This window comes from Leptonychotes weddellii, chromosome 1, assembly GCF_054177405.1.
Source record: "Leptonychotes weddellii isolate Sample4059 chromosome 1, ASM5417740v2, whole genome shotgun sequence".
NCBI classification, from domain to species: Eukaryota; Metazoa; Chordata; class Mammalia; order Carnivora; family Phocidae; genus Leptonychotes; species Leptonychotes weddellii.
In genome coordinates, this window is record NC_138369.1 from 143951277 (window position 1) to 143967886 (window position 16610).

Here is a 16610-nt window from a genome sequence, read left to right on the forward strand (position 1 = left end):
CCCTGCACATGTAAGCAAAAGGCCAACAGGCATCAGCCCCCACGTTAGACACAAAGGAGAGGAGCCATCACCTTTGCTCTGCAGTTTGGCTCCCCAGGCCAGAGATCCATCACAGTCATATTGGTTCTCCTACTAGTGTCCCCTTACTAACGCTTCCCAACCCTTCAGATCCTAGGAGAAAAATGGTATTAGAGAGAAAGAGAAAGTATCATTGGCTATGGGGGGTACAGAGGAGGCCAACCCAACTCTGTCTTGTGGAGGGGCAGAATGAAAGAAGTCTGGAGAGCCTTTTTTGAAAACACACTCCTCTATATCATAGGTTGCACCTGTCAATTGACATGTGTATCCTGCTTTAGGGTAGGAGATATTTCAGCACAGACACCAGGCTTGTAAGCCTGTGTATCGCTATGCCCACACATAGTGCCTAACACATTATATGTACTCAAATATTTGCCATGCAAAAAAATTCTAGAAAATACTCTCTGTGGCTGTCAAAAGCAAAACACTGATCTTTGGATCTATTAGTTTGGGCTGTCACATTCACACCTTCAGAAAGAAAAAAAAAAATGTTCTCTCATTATCAAAATCTTACTAGATGCAAAGACAGAATGGATTTCTTGTTACATTCATGAAGCAAAACATGTAGATACAGAGTAGAAATGATCTCTACTAAATAGCTAGGAATAAAAATAAGGCAATTGGATTCAATGTTTTATTATCATGTAATGGTTTGGGCACCAGGTTCCAAAAACCCATGACAAGGTGCCAATAACCATTTGAGAAAACTGGTTGTCAGAAAAGCTGGTGTACTATGCATTGAGAGGCAGAGTTGTACCATGAAGGTGTAGCATTTGGCAGATTTTGCTTTTATTAGGCTCTAGAGAGCCTCATTAAGAAAGCTTGTTGTTAGGACATTTATTGTTTACTCTCTGCTTGAGTTTAATTTTTACTTGGGGGAAAATGCCATCTCAGCCTGTAAAATAAATGGACTTTTCTTAATCTAGCCCTTAAAGAATAAACATTTCTATTTAACCTTCAAAATTCTGAAAAATCAGATCAATCCTTCTTGTTGGTACCCAGTATGTATCATTTTACTATCGTATACGATGGAATAGGACACTTATTTAAAAACTAGTCTGTTTCAATAGTTTCAGTTACTTATCTGTCATTTTCCTATCTGACCGTTTATACTACAGCTGGTCAATAAGTTATACCTTTAGCAGCCTTACTTTTTTGAAAACCTTAAGACCATCTTCACTACGTCAGTTTATATTCCACATAAAGAAATTCTAAAGTGTTGCATTTTAATGTCAGCTATTGTAGTAAAAGCTGCTGGTGCCTACCCAGATCCTTTTTTACCAGGATGATGTTCCCATCCCCCAGTCGCTATAAACACTGACCACTCAGTCTTCACAGCTGTATCCTTCTCCAGAAAATTACCTTTGGCCAAAAGAAGCTACCTCACCCAGAGATGTCTGGGAGAGCCCATAGCCAATGACACAGTAAGACAGGCATATAAAGGCATTTTCTTGCCTTAAAGTGGGGCATCTTTGTGGTGCCATTCATGCCCTAGAGAACATCTCATGGTACCTGTTACAAAGTTCTGTTGAATTTCTCTTCTAATATCTAAGTATCATTTTTTAACTATTTCAATTTTCACTCATCTCAGTTCAGGACCATCTCTCATCTGACTATTCAAATTGCCTTCTGAATCAATATTCACCTTCCTATATAGTCCCTTCTCTACAATATTGCTGGAACATTCCAAGATATGAATCTAATCTTCTGCTCCCCCTCTTCCAACACACACACCCCTACTTATACCCTTCATTAACTATCCCCATCACTTACACAGAGGTAATAAACTGAACTCAGTTCATACATGCACTATGTTTCTCTCTCAAGAAAATGAGACCACGAAGCAAAGCAAAGCCTTGAAATGTGTACAATATAATTGTGTGGCATTTATTTACCTTGAGAACCAAAGTTAGCTAAAGCAGTTAACTATGATCTTAATGGAGTTAGAAGACTTCCATCAGTACAGAAGAACTAGAAAATGAAGTAAACCCCAGGGAATGGGTTACAAAACCACTTCGCTTTCTAGGTTAGGGAGTCTGTTATAGCAACTTAGGACTTAGTGTGTCCCACTGGTGTTTTGGGCAAGAATGTCTCCTACCTCTATCCCAGGAATCTCTTGGTACATTGCTTGGGAAACTTCACAGGTTCTGGTTGGGATGATGATTGGTTCCCAGGTGGGTGAGTATATTTTAATCCTGGAAAACTGCAACACTAAATACACTAAGGATGAAAGTCAAACCCACAATAATAATAATTATGCTAAAGAATAATTTGTACCTGTTTGATACTTAAGTATCTAATGTCTGAAAATTTAGCCCATCAGAGAAACAGACTGATTTGTGATCCCAGTTTATAATATGCAATTGTGTAACTGATTTAGACTTGGTTTTACATTGAAATCAGTTTACAAACAGTACTGGAATACTTAACAGAATATATTTCCCTCCCCTCCCACCATTTTTTTTAAACTTTAAATTCAGTAGATTTTACAGTATCTGGAATGGTTTGTCAGACAATGTTAAAACAAATATAAGTTTATGAACAGTTTAAAAACCTCTATAGAAATTTAAGTTGTAAATGCCCCCCCTAACTTGACTATAACAAATTTCCTACATTTATAAATTGAATAAGATTGAAAATCAAAATAAAAGTTAAGAACGAGGCTTCTCAATTTTGAACTTCAATGCATTAATACCTTTAACAACTAAAGTAGCCCCTGAAGTAATATTTGTGTGTAGAGAGGTCATCCTCAAGAGGGCCTCACATTGACATACAAATCCAGGTTTAGATCCTTGCAACATAATACATGACAAAATTGGGTCAAATTCCTAAATGACAAAAATGCCCCCTCCTTGAGATGGTACATGAGTTTTCTAGGTGACCACAGTCTTCCCCACTGCTCCCCACCCCACCCCACCTGACCCCCGACATCGCTTAGTCACTCATTTACCCTTACATTCCTGGTCCTTATAAAATCATTTCCCATTTCAACCCATGCATCTAGAGAAGTGGTTCTCAACCAGGGGTGATATTGTCCCCCAAGACCCAGTTGGCAAAGTCTGGAGACATTTTTTTTGAAGATTTATGTATTTATTTATTTGAGAGAGAAAGAGAGCATGCAAGCAGGGGTGGGGATGGGGGGGAGGAACAGAGGGAAAGGGAGAGAGAGAATTCTCAAGCAGACTCCCCACTGAGCACGGAGCCCAACATGGGGCTCGATCCCAGGACCCTGAGATCATGACCTGAGCCAAAACCAAGAGTCAGATGCTCAACCAACTGAGCCACCAAAGCACCCCTGGAGACATTTTTGTTACAACTATGGGTGGATGCTACTAGTATCTAGAGGGTAGAGGCCAGGGATGCCGTGAAACATCCTACAATGTATAGAGCAGTACCCAACCAGAGAGAATTATCCAGCCTAAAATGCCAATAGTGTTAAAGGCCAAGAAATCCTGACCTAGAAGAAAATATCTAAAATCCTTCAACATGGCCCAGAGGATTTACGATGACCTTTGTATATTCTGGAGACTAATCCATTGACATTAAATGGGTCACAAATATCTTTTTTCTTCATTGTTTATATAGTTCTCTTTTTTATCTAAGTTCATAAATTTAATGAGTTTCTCTTTCCTTTAAAATTTGTTTTTTATTTCCTTCAAGGTATCCTTCCCTACATTAAGGTTAAAGATACTCTTTTGTTCCCTTCTAAACATCCTTTAAGTATTTCACATTTACATCTTCAATCCAACTGGAATTTATGTGTTGGAATTCAGAGATGTAATTTTGTTTCCATATGGATAACCCATAAATTCAAGAGCATTTACTGACTAGCTCATCCTTCTCCACTAACTGGTAACACCAATTTTGTCATATACTGAATTTCCAAATAAATTCTCACCTGTTTCCAGACTTTCTATTTTCTATTTATTACTGTGATGTCATTATTTTAAGTTACACTTTGATTAGGAGACCGCTATCTGATATCATGTTTCCTTCCCCAGTCTTCTTCAAATTTACTTTTACATATGATTTTCAGTATCAGCCCTCTTGTAATTTTATTGAAAATTGCATTGAGTTTAAAGATTGGGCAAAGATAATTTTTCTCATTCATGAACATCATATCCGTATTTGGATTTTTCTATGACTTTCAGTAAAGTTTAATGATTTCTCCATAATGATAACGATAGACTTATTCCTGTGTTCTATATATGGCTTATTTTTGAGGTTTTTGTTTTTCTAGTAACTTTTCTTTAGTTTGGATCTCGTTGTAGAAGGCAAACTTGCTGTCTCTTGGAATTTTTTACTTAATCATATCACCTGCAACACTTTCTTCTGCAATACTTACTAACTTTTATCCAGTGTACTGGCTCTGATCTCTAGTACAGTTTAGAAGAGTGAGTGTCTTCATCTTGGTCTTGACTTTAAAAGATATTTCCTCTAATGCTTCACATTTAAACATGACTTTTTCTTTTTAGATATTTGGCAGATACTTTCTATTAGGCTAAGAAAGTTTTTTCAATTAGTGGTTTTCTAAGTTTTCAACATCTTGAAGCCATTTATAACACAAAGCAGGTTTGTTCTTTAAGCATGCCCAGTCTTGAAGGACTTATTCTTATATTTGGAGTTGCAGCTGGAAAGCCTTCCTCCATCTTTGAACCTGCTTCCTTTTTACTGCTGGCCTTGCTCAGCGTCTTTCGGGAAATCCATTTAGTTTAAATCTCCCTTTGATCAGAATACTGTTCAGTTTCCAGAGATTAGCCCATTCACTCACAAAAAGAACTTAAGGGCCTTAAAAATTACCTCCAATCATTTCACAGTTTGCAAGAGTTAAAAGTCCAAGTCAGAAGCCTGGCTATTAATTGTGGTCAACACATAGAGCCAGAGATAAATCTCTTAAGATTCTTAAAAGGAAGAATGCACATGCCTCAACATTCCTTTCTCTTCAAGACCTTCTCTAACTCCCTGGTCAATATAGGAGCTAGTCCGGCAAAACTACTAACAAAAATGTACCCCAGAGCTTCCAAGGGGCTGAAACAGCTGGAAGAGGATTTAAGTGTACATTCTCACACATGTGAAGGAAATACTTCCAGCAGGGAAAGAGAAGTGTTATTAACTATGATGGGTAACAAAGATTCAGTAAAATTCATGGGCCTTATAAAAATGAAATGACATTTCAGTGCTATTTCCCATCTTTTTTTCTATGGGAAAACACAAAATGTTGAACAGTTGGCTTTTCCTTTGTTTCTTTCATTCTTTCTGTGCCACAGTTACTGCAGCACACTTTATATTTTATTTTAGTCTTTTTTCTTCTTCACAACAATGAAGGGGAGAAATAATTCTTCATACTGCTTTCAAGCCAGGATGCATCAGTATCATACCTGGGAAGAAAACGGCTAGGTTCTGGGACAGGTGGGTTTTTCTTTTTTTTTTTTCCCTCTAGTCAAAATAAGTATGTTAGAGATTTTCTCAGCCAAAATACAATGTTTGGCTATTTCATCTTGAGTGCCATATATAACTTTCTGAAAATGTCAGAACATCTTATGCAGGCAGCATGCCTGGAGTGAACATCTACGTCCCTGGGTGGAACCAATTTACCTGGAAAGTCTGAAACCTTTTTGAGTGTCATTTAAACAGCCACAGGTTGCTTGCTGACTAACCAAGCATCTCAAAGCATGTATCTGAGCTTTCATTTTTCTTTTCCAATTGTAAAAAGCTATGCATCTATCTTGTACTCTGAAAGTTAGACAGACGTACCACAATATCCCTCACCCACAAATGTGGTGGCTGGGGTGGCGATGTGTGGGTGAGAAACACTCTTCTGAGAAAGCAAAGAAAAAGACCAAATCTGCAGTAGGGTACAATCAAATCCAATTTTCCAACCTATCTTTATTAAAAGCAGGTGGCTGATGACTTGCAGTAGAAAAGCAACATTATTTATTTAAAAAGCAATTCTCTGTGGCCCTTCCCTTTGGTTACTTTCTAAATTATTTTATGTATTTCCTTTCTCTGGTAAATGGAAAAAGATATTTGCCTTTTTGATTTTTCACTTTAATAACTTTATTAGTATCAGAAAGAAGTTAGGCCTAGACTGATATTAAAATGAAAAGTGCTCCTCCACCCATTTTCTAACAAAAACAAAAATATATTAGATAAATTTCAAAACTTCAGTTATGTCAAAAAAAAATGTGACTCTTCTGTTCTCTAGTAGCAGGTATGATACATCAGAGATCTCCCCCAAATCACATCATAAACACAAATCCATTTTCAACCTCTTCCCACACATTCTCTTCTCCCGTGAAACCTTCACACATCTACCACTTACCTCATATTTTATGCAACTTTTTGGAAAACTGCTTGATACACAAGCCTGTTTTGAGAACTGTAAAGCTGTGGTCAGTTAAGTCACCTTTCCTGTTTTCCTAATAGCTGCAGAGTACGGTAGTACCTCTCTTTAGCCACACGTAGAGCTGTCGTGCAGAGAAATTCAAGATAATCCCCTTTATTTTGTTGATTTTAACAAGGAACCCTCAAATTTTATGCCACATGTAATGGGCTTGAAACAGATTAATTAGCAGGATGTGAATTTAGAATTCTTGTTTCGGAGGTAGAACAAATCCTTCCTAGTGCCTCCTTTTTGCTCATCCTCTGCCCTTCTTTTCCCCACCCCTTTCCTTTTCCAGCGCGGGAGTAACAGGGGGGAATTATAATACTTCAAGGTTTATAATATTCTGTTAAATCAAATACAGCAAATACAGAAACCTCTTGTTGGAAAGTTCCTGAGGTAAAGGGAAACTACGATATCGACTATTTTTGCAACCGTGAAAACTTTCAATTTTGAGAAGAATAGTGAAAATACAGCACTGGGCTAGCGTAGCCTCCAAGACTGCGCGCGTCTTCCTTCCCCCTTAATTTTTTCAACGCTAACTGCGGACTCAGATACCCCTGCGGTCGGTAACCACCAGGCCCAACACGCCCCCAGCCAGCCACCAGCCACCGGGAGCGCTCGCAGAGACGCACTCGGCCCCTCCTCCGCCAGGAGGCGTGGCCCGGCGTGGAGGCGGGGCGCCACGCCCCCAGGAAGGGGCGGGACGGCCTCCCAGCCACCCCCTCTCCAGAGGCGGGGGAGGGGTGCGGGTCCGGAGGGACGTCGTCCAGAAAGCCCGCCCTGGTTGGAGGGAATTTAGAAGAAACCGGGGCGGGAAGGAGGCGGAGTCTAGTTTCCCTGGTGACGGGTTGCCCGGCGGTCGCCTGGTAACCAGTCGCGGCGGTCCTAGGTGCGGCGGCGCTGGCGGCGGAGGCCGCGGAGGTCTGTGGGCCGGAGCCCACGCCGGGCGCTTTCCGCCTGCTTTGTGATGGCGGCCGCGGCCGCAGTGGTCACGCCGTCAGGTTTGGAGGATGGAGTGTCTCGGTCCCGCGGCGAAGGGTCAGGGGAGGTGGTCGTGGAGCGGGGGCCCGGCGCGGCCTACCACATGTTCGTGGTGATGGAGGACCTGGTGGAGAAGCTGAAGCTGCTCCACTACGAGGAGGAACTCCTCCGGAAGAACAACCTGAAGCCCCCGTCCAGGTGGGTGCCCCCGTCCTCCAGCGCCTGGGTGCCGGCTGGACCCCGGGGAGCTGCCTCTTCTGGCCTCCTGGGGAACCTTGAACGCGAATTAGCGCTTGCCTCCATCTTCCTAGCCAGGAAAGGGCACTTCACCCCAAACTTGGCGACAGAGGCCACGGAGCTCACAGAGTTTAGCTTTGGTATTTTTTAGAGAGAGTAAAGTTTCAGAATCGCTGAAAGGACCGGAAGACGGATTGGCTTTCTTAGTCTTTAAAGCACACACAAACCTCCACAAAACACAAACTTTTTTTCTGATTATAAAAGTTATAAAAGTACCTATTGTAGAGGACTCAGAAAAACACAAGTAAGTATGTAGAAAATACCGATATTACCCATAATCTCATCCCCAAAGATGAATACTGTTATCATATTAGCTCTATTTCTAGTTTTTGTTTTCCTCTGCGATAATTTGTCCCTACAACTGGTAACTGTGGGTACCTAGGACCTTGCTTGACTTTATATGAAGTTAGTAAACTTGTTGACTAATTGCTGTGGTTTAAAAGACTTCTACCTTTGCAGTAAGAGTACTCTCAGAAACTGAGAAGTGGAAAAGACAAATGAAATTACAACAATGGGAACTGTGTCTATCATACAACCTCAAGTTCTGCCTTGTTCTGATGGGGAAAAGTCCATTGTATCCTGAAGTCAGTGCCATTAGTTGTTGAGGGTGATGCACAGCTAGCACTTTTTCTCACAATCAGTGTAGCTTAGTGACAGCCAGATAAATAAGTTAATACTTATATTTGTTTATTGTGTAAAATGCAATTTAGATTAAAAATCTGTAATACTTTCTTTTAAATGGCTATACCTTGGCTTAAATAATTTCCCTTGACAGTTTTTTTTTTTTTTAAGATTTTTTTATTTTTTATTTGACTGAGAGAGAGAGAACAAGCCGGGGAGCGGCCAGCAGAGGGAGAGGGAGAAGCAGGCTCCCCGCTGAGCAGGGAGACTGATGTGGGGCTGGATCCCAGAACCCCGGGATCATGATCCAAGCCGAAGGCAGACGCTTAACCATCTGAGCCACCCAGGCGCCCCTCCCTTGACAGTTTTGATTTCATTCCTCGCTCTCTTCCAGTAACTTGAATTTTAAGATATATAGGCTCTATGTAAACTGCCCATACTGCTAAGTCAGTCCCTAACAGGAGAAAAGTTAGAGGAAAAAGTAGTGTTGCTTGATCTGTGATAGGAGTTTTGGGATTGGGAGTTATTACTTCAATAAGTCATTAAGGATAGTATAAACAACCAACATTTTCTATGATAAAAATGCATTTTTGTCCCCAAGTATATTTTTCAAACTAAAAGAAAATGGCCTTAAGATTCTAGTGGTATAACCACTGTACTATTTCCTCAGGCGTTCAGCAGGATATTTTGAATCATGGATTTGCGTGGCAATATCCTAATTTAATGGTTCCCAGACTGTGGTCATCAGATCAGCAGCAGCGTCGCTTGGGAATTTATTAGAAATGCAATGCCACAGGCCCTTTTCCAGGTATACTGCATCAGAAATTCTAGGGGTGGAGCCTAGAAGTCTGTTCAACAAGCTTCTCGGTGATTCTGATGCATGGTTAAGTTTGAGAACCACTGTCCTACATCTGGAGGATCTGTCGGTATCCAGTCCTCTGTTCTGGAGTTGGTATCAGCCTGGAAGGAAAAGATGAGTTTTCAGTAGTTTTAGTGGGTACTTTGAAAGCGTTGTGAACATATACCTGGAAGGACTTCCTGACCTTTTTCTTCCCAGCTGTTATCTTTCAGAACATTTGTACTACCCTGCAGGAAAAAGTTTGGGAAACATGAGAGTGGACTGCTGATTCTTATGAAAAATAGTTATAATAGCCATAAATACAATTATAAACTGCACATAAAATTAATAACTGCACATAAAACAAAGATCTTTGATCAAACTGACTTGAATATTATTAGCAAGTTTTATTCTTAACCTATTTAAGTATAAATCATATATTGATCTTCGTAGGACTGTTTTTAGTAGGCTAGGGATTTAGCAAAAGTCAACAAATGTTTGTTAGACTGTGGATGTGATGATTTGTTTTGAAACATACTTGTACTGGGGCTTTACTCCCAGAAGTTCTGATTTAATTCATAAGAGAAGAAGCAACGTTTGGTCCAGGAGCAATAGTTTGACGAGCTCCGTCAGGTGCTTCAAATATGCAGCCAAGATGAGAACAACTGTTTAACATACTTGATAGGTTAGGAACAGTATGTAAAGATACCAGTGACATTGTAAAAATGCATAGTGAATAATCATTAAAGTCTTTTAAACTCTGAAATTCTCTTAATTCCCAATTACCATTTTCAAGAGGTACTCTCTTATTCATTATTCCTGACATATAAATGATATTGGCAAAAGTTGTACATGATCAGTTTTTTAACATGCCCTGCATTTAGTGGGTGTAAGATCTTTGATCTAATATTTTGTGTATAGTAGCAATTACTCTAGTCCTGTTGATTAAAAACTTTAATATGAGTGTTTTGGATTACCAGAAACTTCAGAGTGAATTATAAATGTCTTGATTTTAAAGCCATTAAAAAAAAAAAGTTCTTTAGCAATTTTGGACTTAGTCCCTTTAGTTACTATAGGCTTGTTGCAATATTTTATATTCCATCCTCCCCACTTTGTCTTGAAACAGACACTATTTCGCACTGCCTACCAACCCTGGTGAACAGTTCTACATGTTTTGCACTCTTGCTGCTTGGTTGATTAACAGAGCAGGACGCCCCTTTGAGCAACCTCAAGAATATGATGACCCTAATGCAACTATATCTAACATATTATCTGAGCTTCGATCATTTGTAAGTGTAAACAACTCTCTTCTTTCAGAATATTGTCAAGTTATGAATTTTAATATTGGTTATTCAATGTAGATGCTACCCTTTTAGATGAATTTTCTGTGAATAACTATGTCTGTGCACACACATACATACATAAAATTATATCTGGATTTTTCAGATAAAACCTCAGAATGGTTGATATTATAATATTAATGCTACTTCTAAAAATGTTCAATGTACTCTTTATAGCCCAAAGTAATAATATTTTTTCTTAATCTTGTTATGTCTCAGAGGTAAATTTATGGATACTTAGTTCTCCTTCTAAAAAATGCTAGTAGGAAGCTGAAACACTGTATTTTGAAAGGGAGCTTTGATTTAATATACCGTGATAGCAGTTGTACTTTTCATTTCTGACTTTTCCTGGGGGACAGGCAGTAAGAATTTTTGGCACACATGTTATTAACTTTTGACAAGTGATTCACTCTGTTCTTCCTATGGTTGTTTAACGGTAGGATACCTAGCTAGTAGTTTTACTAGTTTTTTCTTTCCACCCTAACAGGATCTATTACTTGTTCTGTCATGAGGTTATTACCTTTCAATTTGATACCTTTGACAATAAAACGTCTTCATTTTCCTTTAGTTTTTTTATGTATCAATGGATTGAGAAGATGAATTTCTAAGAAGCAATATAATTAGTTATTTTAAATCCTATTTGAAAAGTAGAGAAGTGATACATTTATTCAGCAGTACTTTGCTTAAAATATTTTGACATTTGGAATATAAATAACAAGTAATACCCTGTTTATCTTTTGTATTTCAGGGCAGAACTGCAGATTTTCCTCCTTCAAAATTAAAGTCAGGTTATGGAGAACATGTATGCTATGTTCTTGACTGTTTAGCAGAAGAAGCATTAAAATATATTGGTTTCACCTGGAAAAGGTAAAAAATTACCCAGCCTTGCAATAGGAATTTTATGTGGATAACTTTTTCCTCTATGGGTTTGGAGCTATTTAATTGAACTGACAAGAAATATTTCCTCTTGACTCTTCTAAACTGAAAATGCCACAGGTGATTACAAATGTCTGCATAGACAAAATTGGAATATCTGGTATAGTCACAACCAGTTCTGATTTTATCATGCCCCTTCCTAGTTCAAATATATAATATTAAAGGTTTAACTATAACTGAGTCTCTTTATCAATGTAGGAAATTTCTTCAAGATCTCTTTATTTATACACACAAAAATAGTATATACATGGGGGTAATTGATAGCTGTAGATTTAAGGAAAAAATGGAAGTTAATATAATACTTTAAATGGGATATTCTCTTTTGCTTATAGATACTGGGCAAGAATAATAGCCACCTGAAGAAGCCACCTGACACTCTCTTAGGCATTGTTCATTGCTTCTTTCTCTGACCTGAGAGTGATTTGTTTATATTTCTATGATTGTATTTATCCCTTGGTATTAAAACATTTGTTTACAGGTCTGGCTTTCTTGCAGGAAACTATGAACTCTTCATATGTACTTTATGGAAGTTAGCATAGTACTTTGTATATCATAGATGCTCAATAAATGTTGGTCACATGGATAAGAGAATAAAATATTCAGAAACTGTCAATTTATATAAGATATAATTAGGAAATACATAAATTTGGTTCTTTGAAGATTGGAATTATTGACTGGTTAGAGATTGTGGAAAGCATTATTTAGGTAAAACATGAGCAAGCAGTGCTTTGGGATGAGAAAAAATTTCTTTGGAAAGGTGTATATATTGTTCCCTGTTAATATCTTAATGTTTATTCAATTATATTCTCTTATAAATAATCTATTCCCTTATTAATAAGTACTTTAAAAAAATGTACTTGACTTAGGTCATCATCAACTTGAACCATATGAAATTACTGATATTCACCTATTATTGAACTAAAAAATGGCAATTTCATATGCTTCAACCTAAGTATTACCAGTTAGTGCAATATAAGGAATAACTATATGATTCACATTACTTCTTTATTAGACTCCAAGACAAGTTATGAAATGTGCTTTTGAGATACTATCTAATTCTAATTAATAAAATAGGAAGTTTATTTCTTAAGACTGATTTGGTTCTCAGTACTTTCTTTCCTTAATATTAAATGTTGATTTTCATATTTTGTTAATCTGTCTGAGGTACGGATTTTTAAATAAGTTTCTAGAAATAAACCTAAATACTTTTGGGTATTTTTAATATGGGAAATACATGTCATTAATCTTGTTGGAGAAATGGTCATTCAATACTTAGTGTGAGGACCACTGATTAGATTTTGGAAGTAAGAAAGCTGGAACCTGGGGCGCCTGGGTGGCTCAGTCATTAAGTGTCTGCCTTCGGCTCAGGTCATGATCCCAGGGTCCAGGGATCGAGCCCCTCATTGGGCTCCCTGCTCAGTGGGAAGCCTGCTTCTCCCTCTCCCACTCCCCCTGCTTGTGTTCCCTCTCTTGCTGTCTGTCAAATAAATAAATAAAATCTTAAAAAAAAAACAAAACTGGAACCCTTCTTATTCTATCAAAATAAATTTCAGATTGGTCAAAGATATAAATGTGAAAAATGAAACTATAGGAGTACTAAAAGGTCAAAGAGGGGTGGGGATGTGTCATGTGAAGGAAAAGCCATGTATATATGATGTTAAAGCTGCTAGGATCCACACAAGGAAAGGTTGCCAAGTCTATGTAATAAGAATTGTAACAGTCCTGAATAGCCAAGATTATAGTGATAAACTAGGAAAAATATTTTTGACACAAGCTAGGCAAAGCATTAATTTTCTTAATATACAAAAGGGCAAAGGCCATAAATAGGCATTTCACTGAAAAAGAAACACCAATAACCAATTAAAACATGAAAAGATGTTCACTCACTCTCTTAAAGAAATGCAATTAAAATGAGATTTTTCACTTATATGATTGGCAAAGATTAAAGTTTGTTTGCAGTATTTGTGAACATATAGAAATAGAGTCATTGTTGTTGAGGGTGTGAATTAGAGTAACATTTTGGAAATTGGTTTTCGGTAACATACAGAAAAACAATAATATGTACAAAGTTGTTGACCCAGCTATTATATAAATTTATTCTAAATGATAGACATAATGATGAATGTACAAGGATGATCTCTGTAATATTGTTTAGTAAAAAAACTAGAAACCACCTCAGTGTTCAGCCTCAGTTTCTAATTAAATTAGTTATGGTGCTGTTGTTCAGTGGAATACAGTGCAGGTATGGGGAAAAAAAGAGAAAAATGTATATGTACTTAAATGTGGTAAATTAGTAAGTGAAAAAGTATGTTGGATAACAATATGCATTATATCATCCCAATTGTGTATATTTATTCTTTAAATTTGGAGATAAACATTTTTGCTTCTTTACATAGAAAGTTTCAAAAAGAATACATCAAACATGTAACAGTGATTATGGAAAGGGGGTAAAAAAGGACAAGATCTGGTGTAGAGGGGATTCTTAAAATTCACATTATACCTTTCTGTCTTGCTAAAATGTTTTGTTTTTAACTCTCATCACATACTAAGCCTTATTATTTTAGACCAACATACCCAGTGGAAGAGTTAGAAGAAGAAACTGTTCCAGAAGATGATGCAGAATTAACATTAAATAAAGTGGATGAAGAATTTGTGGTATGTGTGCTGCTGAACTTTTTGTTTCTTTTTACCTTTGAGCTCCTTTCCCCTTTCTTAATTCCCCTAGACTTCATTTTTAGGAACATATTTCATTTCATTGTTTCTAGAGAAGAAAAGCTTTTAAATAGAGTACCAAGAATCAGTTATTTAGACCTTTGATTAAGTTAATGCTCATGTTTTCTAATGATTGAAGTCTGAATTATAGCAGAGGTTCTTAAACTGTAGACAGGAAATAGTGGACTGCTAGTTATAAGAGTAAATATTTTATTAGTAACCATTCATGATTTGAAGTAGGCCATAAATAATAAAGAACTTGAAAAAGAATAGTAGGGTTTAGGATTAATATATTCTACTTCGTAAGAACACTGTTCATTTCTCAGCAACTCTTCTTTGCTTCTAAAATTAGGATAAGTACTACCCTTTAGGAATTTTTAAAAATACTTATAAATACCAACGGTATTTAAATTGTTTGGCAGCATATGGGCCTTTACCATTCTTAACATTCCATTCATATTGTGAAACTAAATGATTAAGTCTCTATAACAGATTAAACTAGTAAAATGGTAGAGAAAGAGAGCACTTTCTCAGAACCAGAGATGGATTGACCGTGGTGTTTTAGGAAGTATACCTATGATCTGAAATTGAAATAGCAGGGGAAAAACCCTTTTTTTAAAGTGTATGTTATTGTCATAAGCCAATTACATTTTCCAAGTGAATTTTTAAAGCATTAGATAAGGGGTGCCTGGGTGGCTTAGTCTGTTAAGCATCTGCCTTTGGCTCAGGTCATAATCTCAGGGTCCTGGGATTGAGCCCCACGTTGGGCTTCATGCTCAGCCAGGAGCCTGCTTCTCTCTCTCTCTCTCTGCCGCTCTCCCTGCTTGTACCTCTCTCTCAAATAAATAAATAAAATCTTTAAAAAGTAAATAAATCATTAGATAATAAGTATATTCTATATTTCAGCTTAATTTATTAAACTATTATATGCCACAAAGAATCACTTCATCGTTTTTTAGCAAATGCTGAAACTAACCATTAAATAGACTATATCCTAATAGTAGAATATTATGTAGCCATTAAAATTATTTACAAAGAAATGTTAGTGATACAGGGATGATAATTTCTGCTGTACATAAACCCAAGTATGTAAAATATACAAAAAAGAAAAAATAATATGTTAACACTAGTTATATATGGGTAGAAAGATTATGGATGATTATTTCCTTTTTTTTTTTTAAGATTTTATTTATTTATTGGAGAGCGAGTGAGAGAGAGAGAGCACAAGCGGGAGAGGGAGCAGCAGACTCCCCACTGAGCAGGAAGCCTGACACGGGGCTCAATCCCAGGATTCTGGGATTATGACCTGAGCTGAAGGCAGATGCTCAACTGACTGAGCCACCCAGGCACCCTAATTATTTCCTTTTCTATGCTTCTTTGTATTGTCAAAGTTTTTAACATATATTTTATCAGCAGTATAAATATTTTAAACCATAAATAGAAAAAAGCTGATTCTGTTATTTACAGAAGGAAAAAGACCATTGTAAAATTAATCAATTTAAAAGATATCTTTTAAAAATATGATTACATTTTAAAAGTGAAGGTAAATATATGTTCATTCATTCTGCATGTGTTTTATTGAGCACCTTTTGGGCAAGACCCTGGTGGAACTGCATGTACAAAAGCTCTGAGTCAGGAAGGAGCTTAGCTTGATCAAGGAGCTGAGAGAAGACCACTGGGGCCAGATTTCCTAAGTAAGGCGGGTGTATGCATGTGTGTGGTTTACGATTCACAGGAAAGATAGACCAGGTCCAGATCATTTTGGCCATTTTAAGGAGTTTCAACTTTATTCCTTGTGTAATAGGTCTTTCCATTCAGGCTCAGGAAATGTTAAGTTCTCACATATTCCCATTCGTTGACCTCATTTATTTTACTCAGGTATTTTCCTCATCTTCTCTTTTTAGTAACTTTATTAGTTAATGGTTTATCAATAGAAATCTGGTCCTAGTACATTAACATTTAGCTTCAGAGACATAACTCAAAACTGCCAGTCAGGGGAAAAAAAGTACAAAAACCTACTAGTCAGAAAGAAGACTCTGTAGGGATGGAAACCAATTTTGCACTTTTTTTCTATCTCCAGGTTACTAGTGCAAAGTGGGTATTCATTCAATATTGGACTCAAAATCAGCTTGTCAGCAAATTGCTATGTAACTTTTAGAAATTATAGCTAATTTTTTTCTGAGAACCCTTTAAAATCCAAAGCAGCATCATTAGGTGTGTAAATTAGAGAAACAAACTAGGAAGCTGCCTCTTTGCATATTTTATCCCATCTGTAAGGTAAAGACCTTCTACTATCATTAGACCAAACTGAAGGTCTTCCTCAAAGGGTTGCCTCTGAGGCTGCTGGTTCCCTTACTTAAAAAGTCTCTTGAATTTTTTCCTTTTCTTTCTTTCTTATTGTCATCATGTTATTCTGAGTAGC

The 16610-nt window shown here is 37.3% G+C and overlaps 1 protein-coding gene across 1 annotated transcript in view; it reads left to right on the forward strand.

The window, feature by feature from the left end:
- Nucleotides 1–7199: 7199 nt before the first annotated feature.
- Nucleotides 7200–16610, forward strand: part of IFT57 (intraflagellar transport 57) — a 52682-nt gene continuing 43271 nt past the window's right edge. The window contains exons 1-4 of the mRNA XM_006747748.3: nucleotides 7200–7642; nucleotides 10327–10489; nucleotides 11289–11407; nucleotides 14041–14131. Coding sequence (XP_006747811.1) covers nucleotides 7431–7642; nucleotides 10327–10489; nucleotides 11289–11407; nucleotides 14041–14131 — 585 coding nt within the window. The 5' untranslated portion in view covers nucleotides 7200–7430. The remainder of the gene's footprint in view (nucleotides 7643–10326; nucleotides 10490–11288; nucleotides 11408–14040; nucleotides 14132–16610) is intronic.